Source organism: Lacerta agilis, chromosome 2 (assembly GCF_009819535.1).
Source record: "Lacerta agilis isolate rLacAgi1 chromosome 2, rLacAgi1.pri, whole genome shotgun sequence".
Classification (NCBI taxonomy): domain Eukaryota; kingdom Metazoa; phylum Chordata; class Lepidosauria; order Squamata; family Lacertidae; genus Lacerta; species Lacerta agilis.
In genome coordinates, this window is record NC_046313.1 from 117,585,063 (window position 1) to 117,596,673 (window position 11,611).

Sequence of the window (11,611 nt, forward strand, 5' to 3'; positions counted from 1 at the left end):
GTTTACTAATTGTTCACTTAACTTTTTGTAATATTTTGTCGTTAATGCATCTGGTCCTGGAGACTTGCCACTTTTCATCCAGTTTATTGCCTCTAATACTTCCTGAGCTGAATCCACCTTGAGATGCTTAAATACCTTTCATTAGTGGCCTGCAGGAGAGAGGAAATAGTCGTCAGCCTCACTGAAAGTGGACTGGCACCATAGTGAAACAGTGACCACAACTTTCACAATCATGAACATTTCATAAGGTTGCGTTTCAGCTGTATTTACAGTCCGCTGCATTATTTACCCCCTTGTAGGTTTGGATTTTTAAATGTCACTTTGCACAATCGTAACATTCTCAAATGTAGCACACTCATTTTCAGTCATGACTTAAGTATCAGCTGCTACTGCAAATGGTGCCAGCAGGAACGGTTTGGATTCTTAGATCACGGTCTGCAGTTTCTTGAAGATGGACCTGGCAAGTGATGGGCTGCACCTCACAAGGGTTGGGAGGAATGTTTTTGCCACAAATCTCAAAAACCTCACCAGGAGGGCTTTAAACTGACTTATGTGGGGGAGGGAGACAGTGGTCCTGAAGGTAGGAGTCTATCAAGTGCTGAAGATGATCATCCAAATGTCAAGGACCAAATGGAGCAAACAGCACGCAGACCTAGTGGTGGGAAGAAAAAATCCTTGAATAAGAGACTAGGGGGAATGATCAATGGTCTTCAGTGTCTGTATACTAAAGCACATAACATGGGAAATAAACAAGATGAACTTGAGCTCTTGGTACAGCAAACTAAATACGACATAATAGGCATCACTGAAACCTGGTGGGATGAGTCTCATGATTGGAATGTAGTTATAGAGGGGTACAATCTATTTCAGAGAAATAGACCAAACAGGAAAGGAGGAGGAGTGGCGTTAATATGTCAGGGATGTGTATACCTGTGAAGAGATCCAGGATTTAAATCTTCAAAGCCAAATTGAAAGTCTCTGGGTCAAAATTAAGTGAGAGAAAAATAACAGTGATCTCATTGTGGGAGTTTACTATAGATCCCCAAGCCAAACTGAGGTCACAGATTATGCCTTCCTGTAACAGATGACCAAGCATTCAAAAGGAAGTGAGATAGTAATGGGGGATTTCAACTATCCTGATATTTGTTGGGTGTCAAACAGATTCGTCACTGGGCTTGCAGACAATTTCATTGTCCAGAAAGTGGGAGAAGCAACAAGAGGATCAGCCATTTTAAATCTAGTCCTAACCAATAATGATGACCTGGTCAGTGGGGTAGAAGTGGCAGGATCATTAGGTGGGAGTGATCATGCTCTTCTGGAGTTTATTATACAGTGGAAATGAGCAACCAAGCATACTAAGACTCAAATTCTAGACTTTAAGAAAGCCAACTTCAGAAAACTTAGGGAAACGCTGGGTGTGATCCCATGGTCAGTAATACTAAAAGGGAAGGGAGTTCATGATGCATGGGAGTTTGTTAAAAAGGAGATATTAAAAGCAACTTCAAGCAGTATCAATGAGATGAAAACATGAAAGGTGCCTAAAGAAGTCAGGGTGGCTATCTAAAGAACTTTTAACTGAGTTAAGATTTAAAAGGGATATGTACAAAAAATGGAAAAAGGGGGAAATCACCAGAGGAATTCAAACAGATAGCCAGCACATGTAGAGACAAAGTCAGAAAAGCTAAAGCACAGAACGAACTCAGGCTTGCTAGAGAGGTTAAAAGTAATAAAAAGGGCTTTTAAGGGTATGTCCGTAGCAAAAGGAAGAACAAGGAAACAGTGGAGTCACTTAGAGGAGAAGATGGTGAAATGCAAACAGGGGACAGAGAAAGGGCAGAACTCCTCAATGCCTTCTTTGCCTCAGTCTTCTCCAAAAAAGAAAACAACGCCCAACCTGAAGAATATAGAGCAGATGATTCAGCAGGGGAAACACAGCCCAGAATAAGTAAGGAGGCAGTACAAGAATACTTGGCTAGTTTAGATGTATTCAAGTCTCCAGGGCCAGATGAACTACATCCAAGAGTATTAAAAGAACTGGCAGAGGTGATTTCAGAACCACTGGCAGTAATCTTTGAGAATTCCTGGAGAACAGGAGAAGTCCCAGCACACTGGAGGAGGGCAAATGTCCCTATTTTCAAAAGGGGGGGAAGAGAGGACCCAAACAATTACCACCCAGTCAGCCTGACATCAATACCAGAAAATATTCTAGAGCAGATCATTAAGCAAACGGTCTGTGAGCACCTAGAAAGGAACGCTGTGATCACTAAAAGTCAGCATGGGTTTCTGAAAAATAAGTCATGTCAGACTCACCTGATCTCATTTTTTGACAGAATTACAAGCCTGGTAGATGAAGGGAACGCTGTGGATGTAGCCTCTCTTGTTTTCAGCAAGGCCTTTGACAAGGTGCCCCATGATATTCTTGTAAAGAAGCTGGTAAAATGTGTGCTAGACAATGCTACCATTCAGTGGATTTGTAACTGGCTGACTGACCGAACCCAAAGGGTGCTCATGAATGGCTCCTCTTCATCCTGGAGGGAAGTGACTAGTGGGGTGCCACAGGGTTCTGTCTTGGGCCCAGTCTTATTCAACATCTGTATCAGTGAGTTGGATAATGGGCTTGAGGGAATCCTGATCAAGTTTGCAGATGACACCAAATTGGGAGGGGTGGCTAATACCCCAGAGGACAGGATCACACTTCAAAATGACCTTAACAGATTGGAGAACTGGGCCAAAGCAAACAAGATGAATTTTAACAGGGAGAAATGTAACTTAATACTATTTTCTGCTTCCAGCAACTTCAATTCCTGATCCACAAGAGGACCTCTTCTCTTATTCCATGACTACTAAGCTTACTCAGGAGGCACCTTGTTGAAAGCTTTTTTGGAAGTCCAAGTGTTGGTTTGTCTGTTTCTTTATTAAATTTGTAAACTGCCCTTCACCTGATGATCTCAGGGTGGTTTACAGCATAAAAATAAAGGATAAGACCAAAAAGTGTATAATAAAAACAAGAACAAAAACAAAACAATAAACCTACCAAAAAAATATGCTGAATCGCCTCTGTCTTTACACGAAATTTCAGTTCCCCTTTTCACCTCTCAAATTCATCAGAGTAGCCCTATCCTGAGCTGGCATCAGTTGGGGGGGAGGGGAATTTGTTAAAAGAACCAGAAAACCAATGCCAGCCGGCAACAGGATTCTGTCAGAGCTCACGTATGATAGTTCAGGTTAATTCTAAATCTTAATCCTGGCCTTTTCCCCCAGTCTTTGGCATTTGCATCTCACAAACTGGAGCCAGATTTTGGAGTTTTCGCAAATATGTTTTTCTCCAGCCCTACAGTTGCAGGTGGAGCTGCACAAATAGCTTAGGAACTTGAAGAGGTGGTACTATATATAATTATCAAAATGATAGTGTGTGGGGTTGTTGTTTTTTTGCTGCTAAAGAACACATTTGAGTCCACTAAACGTGATGTTATGGATCTGAGCCAGAAAGGTCTGGCAGATAAATGCTTCGTGAGCCACCCAAAACTTGGGTGGGCTGAGATTTAGGACAGATATCAGAATGAGGTTGGCTTGACTTCTCTGCACTTCAGATGCGATCCCATTGCAGGGCTCCGTTAGTAAGAAGAAAGCTATTGCATATTGCAAGCACCACAACAAAAGGCTTCCAATTCTTGGAAGGGAGCAATCATAGAGGAGGTGCTTGTTCTTGGGAGGCAAAAGATGGTCCTCATTATACTGCTTCTACTGCCTTTTGGAGGATGTGGGAAACTGAAGACAAAATGCCTCTTGTCTTTGGAAAGGGACAAGATAGATTCACATAATTATTTCAGGCCAGGAGACCACCTCCTCAGTGGGGTCATCTCTGCTACAAGCACTTGGTTTCATCCTCATATCTTTAGCCAATGTCCTTCCACCAGCTTTTATTGGTAAGACATTTTGTGGGGATAGAGTTACTGGTGCTTCACTTGCTACCATTTCTGTGAGATCCAACTTATCTCCAGTTATTTTCTGGGGCCTTTCTCATCATCTGCTACCTGCCTTTAAGAACCTAAGAAGATCACACTGTCAGATAAATTTGTGGAAAATTGGGCTCTCAGTGGCTACCAGTCGCAATGTCTATGTTCCCCATTCACTGTCACAGGCACTTTGTCTCTGGGTACCAGTAACTGAGAATCTCAAGTGGGGGAAGAGATCTTGTGCTTCTCAGTTTTGCATGTGCATCTGGTTGGCCACCTTGAGAACTCGATTCTGGAACAGATGAACCTTTGTTATGATTCTGCAGGGTTTTTCTGTGAATGATGGTAGGATAAGGGTGTCTTTTTGCCTTAAGTTTATTATACAGGGGAAAATATCTACTTTCTCAAATCGGAATCATGACTGCTTTCTGGATCTTTTAATCATGGTCTTAGATCCCGTTTTAAAGAACCCCCTGGCATCATCATCATCAACATCATCATCATCATAATTTATATACTTGACAAACAGTGGAAAACATCTTAATAAAAAGGGTGATAAAATGGGAATAACAGCAGCAACAGTAATAAGCTGTTGTAAGATTGGGGAAGTAATTTTGGGTGTTGTCTTAGGGGTCTTTTGTTTGTTTGTGACATTTCTATGCTGTCCTTTTATGTCCTCCAAGCAGCTTGCAATAAATAAGTGAATGCAAATGCAAATGCAAAATAAAAAAAGACAACCATAAAGGGGACAGGGGAATGTTACAGTATAATTTTTTTCCCCAGGAAAGCAACCACAAAGTACTGGCAGCTCCTCTCCTTCTTGTTTGCCATTCAAGAGATCAACCAGAATCAAAAGCTGTTACCCAACATCACCCTGGGCTACAGTATCCATGAGAACTTTTTTGATGGACGGGTAACATATGATGCTTTGCTAGACATCCTGTCAATTGGGCAGCTGAACTTTCCAAACTACAGCTGTGGTAAACAGACAAACTTACTGGCTGTTCTCGAGGGGTCTGACTCTCAAAATTCCATCCAGATTTCAAATGTGTTGGGCATCTATAAAATCCCACAGGTAGGAATGGAAAAAGGTATAATAACATTATGATATCGGCTGTTTTATTTTCCATTTTATCTCCGGTTCAGACTCCATGAGCGTATCTGTGAGGTTTGGGTGAGTTACCTTGTCAAAAGCTTTTTTGAAAGATCAAGTGCACTATATCAAGGTCATCTCTACCTATATGCTTCTTGACACTCTCAAATAATTCTAATCAGATTGTGAGACAGGTTTTGCCATTCTATGGGTGAACACCCTATTCGATATTGGGAAAAGGATTTCTTGTGTCCTGACTTTGAAGAGGTCTCCCTTGATGAAGTAATTTAAATGCCCATCTTGTTTTTGGCTCACTAGGCCTGTGGCTTCCTGTTGCATATTATCTAAGACACATGAAACAAGGAACTACCTGTATGTACTATATTCTTCATTTTAGAGATTAAAGGAAATCACTGTTCCCACCGAAGAGTCCTTGCAATAGACCTTCCTCCTTCCTAAGCCCTACTCATTCCCATGTTGGGGTTAGAAATATTTAGGCTTTGACCTGAAATCAAACAAGATACAAATCTTCCTTCTCTTCCCAGGTCACATATGCTTTTGTCTCTCATGTTCTGAATGATAAGAGGCATTTCCCTTTTTTCTACCGGATGGTCCCCAAAGAAGAAGCCCTGTACCCAGGGATTGTCAAGCTGCTCCAGCACTTCCGATGGACGTTGATTGGTCTCATTGCACCAGACACCAACAATGGAGAGAGGTTCCTGAAGAGCTTGACGCCAGTGCTCATCAAGAGCGGTGTGTGTGTTGTCATCTCACAAAACATCTATGGACTGAAGACAAAGGCGGTAAAACTGGATCTTCTTCCATTCCGCAAGTGGAGGCAAGTGAATGTATTTGTTTACTATGGGGAAATGACTTCTTTCATAACTGGACTATTCATTATACAACAGATTTTTGATAAAGTGATGAAATCCAATGTTGGGAAAATTGTCATCACAACAGTTATGTGGGATGTCTCCGTGGAGCTGATATATAATGACATGTCTTTCCAACACCTCCATGGTATATTTTCCTTCTTCACTAAGACAAGCAAAAAGGCAAAAAACGGTGATTTTCGACCCTTTTTCTCTGGTATAAAGAAGTTTTGGGAGGATGCTTTTAATTGTTCCTATTCAAAGCATGCATTCTCGGTGAAAGGCTGGACAAGATGCAGAGAGAGAGAGAAACTGGAGAGGCTTCCCCAAGACGATCTGGAAAGAATCCTCTCTCTAGACAGCTACAGGATCTACAACACTGTCCAAGTCATGGCAAATGCCTTACATGCTGCATATTCATCTAGATCTAAGCAGAGGGCAACCCAGAGAATTGGACTTCAAAGGCTACAGCCATGGCAGGTATCTTTTTTTCCTTCATATACACCTCAACTAAGCATGACAATTAATTGTAGTGTTGCAGATATTAAATATTGTGCAGTTTGAAATGATTGGAAGCATAAGAACTGGAAGCATTCATTTCCTTCTGGAAATGAATTATTGTCCAGGCCCAAAGAAATATTATTCAATCTTACTCGCAGATCAGAATGAAAACATGAAATCATGACACCATGTCTTGCGCTGTCCAGCACAGGCTCGGCATCTCTCTCTATCTTTCTCTCTCCTGTCTTTCAGCCTACAAGCTGTTTACTTTACCTTCAGGAGAGCTTCAATTACATATTGACTCCATTGAATTTGGGAGCCAAAGACAAAAAGGCAACTCCCTTCAAAAAGGAGATATTGCAATTCAATACCTTCATCACATGATCTAAGGTTACAACACTCACATGTTAGCTAGCAGAAAACAACAACCAATTAGTTAATCTTAATCTCAGGAAGAGGCCGGAGCCCTTTAGAAAAAAACTACTATGGAAAAACCTCAAGGTTTACAAAACACATTAGCCATTTTCCATTTTAAACCTTCCTTAATACATATATCTCTAGATTATGGAGAAAGCTAGAGAGTTCCAGAAAAACATCTACTTCTGCTTCATTGACTACGCAAAAGCATTTGGCAAGTTCTTAAAGAAATGGGAGTGCCAGATCACCTCATTTGTCTCCTGAGAAATCTCTATGTGGGACAAGAAGCTACAGTTAGAAATGGATATGGAACAACTGATTGGTTCAAAATTGGGAAAGGAGTACGACAAGGCTGTATATTGTCTCCCTGCTTATTTAACTTATATGCAGAATTCATCATGCGAAAGGCTGGACTGGATGAATCCCAAACCGGAATTAAGATTGCCGGAAAAAATATCAACAATCTCAGATATGCTGATGATACTACCCTGATGGCAGAAAGTGAGAAGGAATTCCAGAACCTTTTAATGAGGGTGAAAGAGGAGAGCGCAAAATATGGTCTGAAGCTCAACATCAAAAAAACTAAGATCATGGCCACTGGTCCCATCACCTCCTGGCAAATAGAAGGGGAAGAAACGGAGGCAGTGAGAGATTTCACTTTCTTGGGTTCCATGATCACTGCAGATGGTGACAGCAGTCACGAAATTAGAAGACGCCTGCTTCTTGGGAGAAAAGCAATGACAAACCTAGACAGCATCTTAAAAAGCAAAGACATCACCTTGCTGACAAAGGTCTGTATAGTTAAAGCTATGGTTTTCCCAGTAGTAATGTACGGAAGTGAGAGCTGGACCATCAAGAAGGCCGATCGCCGAAGAATTGATGCTTTTGAATTATGGTGCTGGAGGAGACTCTTGAGAGTCCCATGGACTGCAAGAAGATCAAACCTATCCATTCTCAAAGAAATCAGCCCTGAGTGCTCACTAGAAGGACAGATCCTGAAGTTGAGGCTCCAGTACTTTGGCCACCTCATGAGAAGGGAAGACTACCTAGAAAAGACCCTGATGTTGGGAAAGATGGAGGGCACAAGGAGAAGGGGACGGCAGAGGATGAGATGGTTGGACAGTGTTCTCGAAGCTACTAACATGAGTTTGGCCAAACTACGAGAGGCAGTGAAGGATAGGCGTGCCTGGCGTGCTCTGGTCCATGGGGTCACGAAGAGTCGGACCCGACTGAACGACTGAACAACAACAATACATATATATTTTTCATTTCTGTTTGCTATTCTTCTTCTTACCTCATTGCACTGCCCCCTGAGTATCTGTCCCCATCATGTGCCCAATTCTCCTTTGGAATTATTTTTGGCAGGGGAGATGACATTGATCAGGCTGTCTCTGTTCCTTCCCTTCTTCTCCTTACGTGGTTCATTTTACATTTCGTACACCCCTGCTTATTTTACTGTAACCATTCAAATCAGTTTTCCACTTTTACATCCATCAAACATTACTTACTCTACATTAATGCTGCCAGCGTTTTCAGCTGCATACAGCTATTTTCCATATATTCAATAAATGCTTTCCACTCTTCTTTCAGTGTATGTTCTTCTTGCTGTTTTATTCTATATGTTTAATCTGCAAGTTCTGCATATCTTGTCCACTTAATTTGCCAATCCTCTTTAGCTGGGAGCTCGCTCACTTTCCATTTCTGGGCCAGCAAAACAGGTTACTATGCTTTCCTTTATTCTAAATGCTCTCATCTTTTCTTCTGTTCCAGCTCCACCCTTTCCTCGGAAACACCCTGTTCTACAATTCTTCCATGGACAGAGTATATTTGGATGAGAACGGGGAGCTGGCTGCTGACTTGGACATTGTGAACTGGGTGGTGTTTCCCAATAAGTCCGTCCTCAGAGTCAGATTTGGGAGTATCGACAGACAGGGATCCCCAGACCTGAAGTGCTCCATCGACCAGGAGGCCATTGTGTGGCCCAAGTGGCTCAATCAGGTGGTGAAGAGGGGGGAATCGTGCCTGTCATTTTGCTGTCTTTTCTTTAAGCTCTAATAAGTGCTCCCTCTTCTGTGGGCTGCTGCCGTCAGTTGACTGTCAACTCCAGCATTGGGCTGTCATTCAAGATAGTTGTTGCAGCTCCTCTGCTCAGCTGGGTGTCAAAAGAGGGTTCCTGCTAAACTGTATGTATGGGGAAAGGGGGGTTCCTTGCTTTTCTGTTGTTACATGTATTTATTTATATCAGTGGTGAATAGCTCATGGCCCATATACAGAACTTTTTTTAATAGAAGTGCTTTGTTTCCCCCCCTGAATTTAATCATGAATAATTCATTTAATAGATAGTGATGGCAAATGCTTAGTTTCAAGCTATAGTTCGGATGCTACAGCAGATGACAACATACTATGCCTCAAACAACAGTTCTCATTGTCACTCTTTGTCTTTGTGCCTAGACCCTTCCTACGTCCAGGTGTGTGGAAAGCTGTCGCCCTGGATCTGTCAAGGTGATTCAGGAAGGGAAGCCTCTTTGCTGTTATGAGTGTCTTCCCTGTGCAGAAGGGACCATTTCCACTCAGGAAGGTGGGTGACTCCAAAGGAAAGGCTGGCCTTGGGGAAGAGAGAAGGGTTCAGTCAGGAATGTTTCAAAAGCATTTCTGGGAAGGATAAGGCTGGTTTGCTTCATGTCTGGGAGTGAACTGGGTGATTCATATTATTATTATTATTATTATTATTATTATTATTATTATCAACATCATCAATCTGTTTTGTAGTTTATGAATTGTTCTAAAATGTATCATCATCGCCATCATATATATATATATATATATATATATATATATATATAGTCAACTGATTGGGAAAGCAGTATATAATCATATCAATCACTAAATGCCTGCCAACCCATATCCCACTCCTTAGCCCTACTACTCATCTTTACTCCAAAAAATACCTTTGATCAAATGTAAAGGAGGGAGGTCTAAACCACGGAGCCTCTTGGGCTTGTTGATCGGAAGGTCAGCAGTTGGAAACCACATGACGGGCTGAGGTCTCGTTTCTCTGTCTCAGCTTCTGCCATCCTAGCAGTTCAAAAGCACACCAGTGCAAGTAGATGGATAGGTGTCACTGCAGCGGGAAGGTAAACAGTGTTTCCGTGTGCTCTGGCAATTGTCATGGTGTCCCTTTGCACCAGAAGCGGTTTAGTCATGTTGACCACAAGACCCAGAAAGCTGTTTGTGGACAAACACTGGCTCCATTGGACTGTAGCAAGATGAACACTTTATCTTTACCTTAAGAAGGGAGATTGTTATGGGTCTAGGGTAGATATTAGACTTCTGCACAGACCCCTGACCCTCCTTCTGGCCCTGGTATAGGGGGCTCCAAGCTGCCCGAACTGCCAGAGGCCAAGCTGGGGATCCCTAGTCCTGGAATCTGTTACAAATTTCTTCAGGGATAGAGCTAATGTTCAGAAAAACCTAATTAAATACCTGTAGTGATTAGTGGCTATCTCAGAGTGACTGGGTCTACAACTGAATCTCTCCCAAGAGGCTGAAAACTGCTCAGGGCTTGGCCGAATCCAGTGTAGTAGACATTACTCTCTCTCTCTCACTCTCTCTCTTTTGCAGATGCAGAACATTGCAAAAAATGCCCAGATAATCAGCATCCAAACAAGGACCAAGATCAATGTGTGTTCAAGATTATCACCTTCCTAGCCCATGAAGAATCTCTAGGGGTTGTCCTAATTTCCCTTGCCCTACTGGGGTCCTTAACCACAGGCTTTGTTTTAGGAATCTTCATTAAATACAACAAAACTCCCATAGTGAAAGCCAACAACCGGGACCTCTCCTACATCCTTCTTGTCTCCCTCCTGCTTTCCTTTTTGTCCTCCTTCCTGTTCATTGGGAGGCCAAGGAAAGGGACCTGCCTTATCCGACAAACGGCCTTCAGCATCATCTTCTCTGTTGCTGTTTCTTGTGTGTTGGCGAAAACCATCACTGTGGTTCTGGCCTTCCTGGCCACCAAGCCAGGGAACACAGTGAGGAGATGGCTGGGGAAGAGTCTGGCCAACTCCATTGTCATTTCCTGTTCCTGTGTCCAAGTTGTCATCTGCATGATGTGGCTGGGGATCTCGCCACCATTCCCAGGCTCTGACATGCACTCCCAGCCTGGAGAGATCATCCTGCAATGCAATGAAGGGTCTCTTGCTATGTTTTATTCTGCCCTCGGCTACATGGGCTTCCTGGCTGCCATCTGCTTCACAGTGGCTTTCCTAGCCAGGAATCTGCCTGGGGCCTTCAATGAAGCCAAGTTGATCACCTTCAGCATGCTGGTCTTCTGCAGTGTTTGGGTGTCCTTTGTGCCCACCTACCAGAGCACCAAGGGGAAATACATGGTAGCCGTGCAGGTCTTCTCCATCTTGGCTTCCAGTGCTGGGCTCCTGGGCTGCATCTTTATTCCCAAATGCTACATTATTGTGCTGAGATCTGATCTGAACACAAAGGAGCACCTGACAGCAAAAACTAAAGATAGCTTCTGATTCTTAAAACATTCTTTTTCAAGAATGTAGGGAAGTGATGTTCTTGAAAAATAATGTTTCAATTTAAAAAAATCATTACCCTCTTTTGATCATGTAGAACCAACCAACCAACTTAATGGAAGTAGTTATGAAATTTGGATTTGGCTGAAAATTTGTAAAAAAGATATAGATTACATCAATCACAGGGAATTCACATTACCGAAATTTTGTAATCAGTCGTGGAACGTAACAAGGATGTCC

General features: G+C 42.5%; 1 protein-coding gene across 1 annotated transcript; it reads left to right on the forward strand.

Annotated features, from left to right (window-relative positions):
* The first annotated feature begins 6,333 nt into the window (after positions 1-6,333).
* On the forward strand, positions 6,334-11,371 carry LOC117042581 (vomeronasal type-2 receptor 26-like). Its single transcript, XM_033142120.1, has 4 exons — positions 6,334-6,401; positions 8,610-8,837; positions 9,291-9,417; positions 10,461-11,371. Exons 2-4 carry the CDS (start codon positions 8,652-8,654, stop codon positions 11,369-11,371), a joined length of 1,224 nt encoding a protein of 407 aa, XP_032998011.1. The 5' UTR covers positions 6,334-6,401; positions 8,610-8,651.
* Positions 11,372-11,611: the final 240 nt, after the last annotated feature.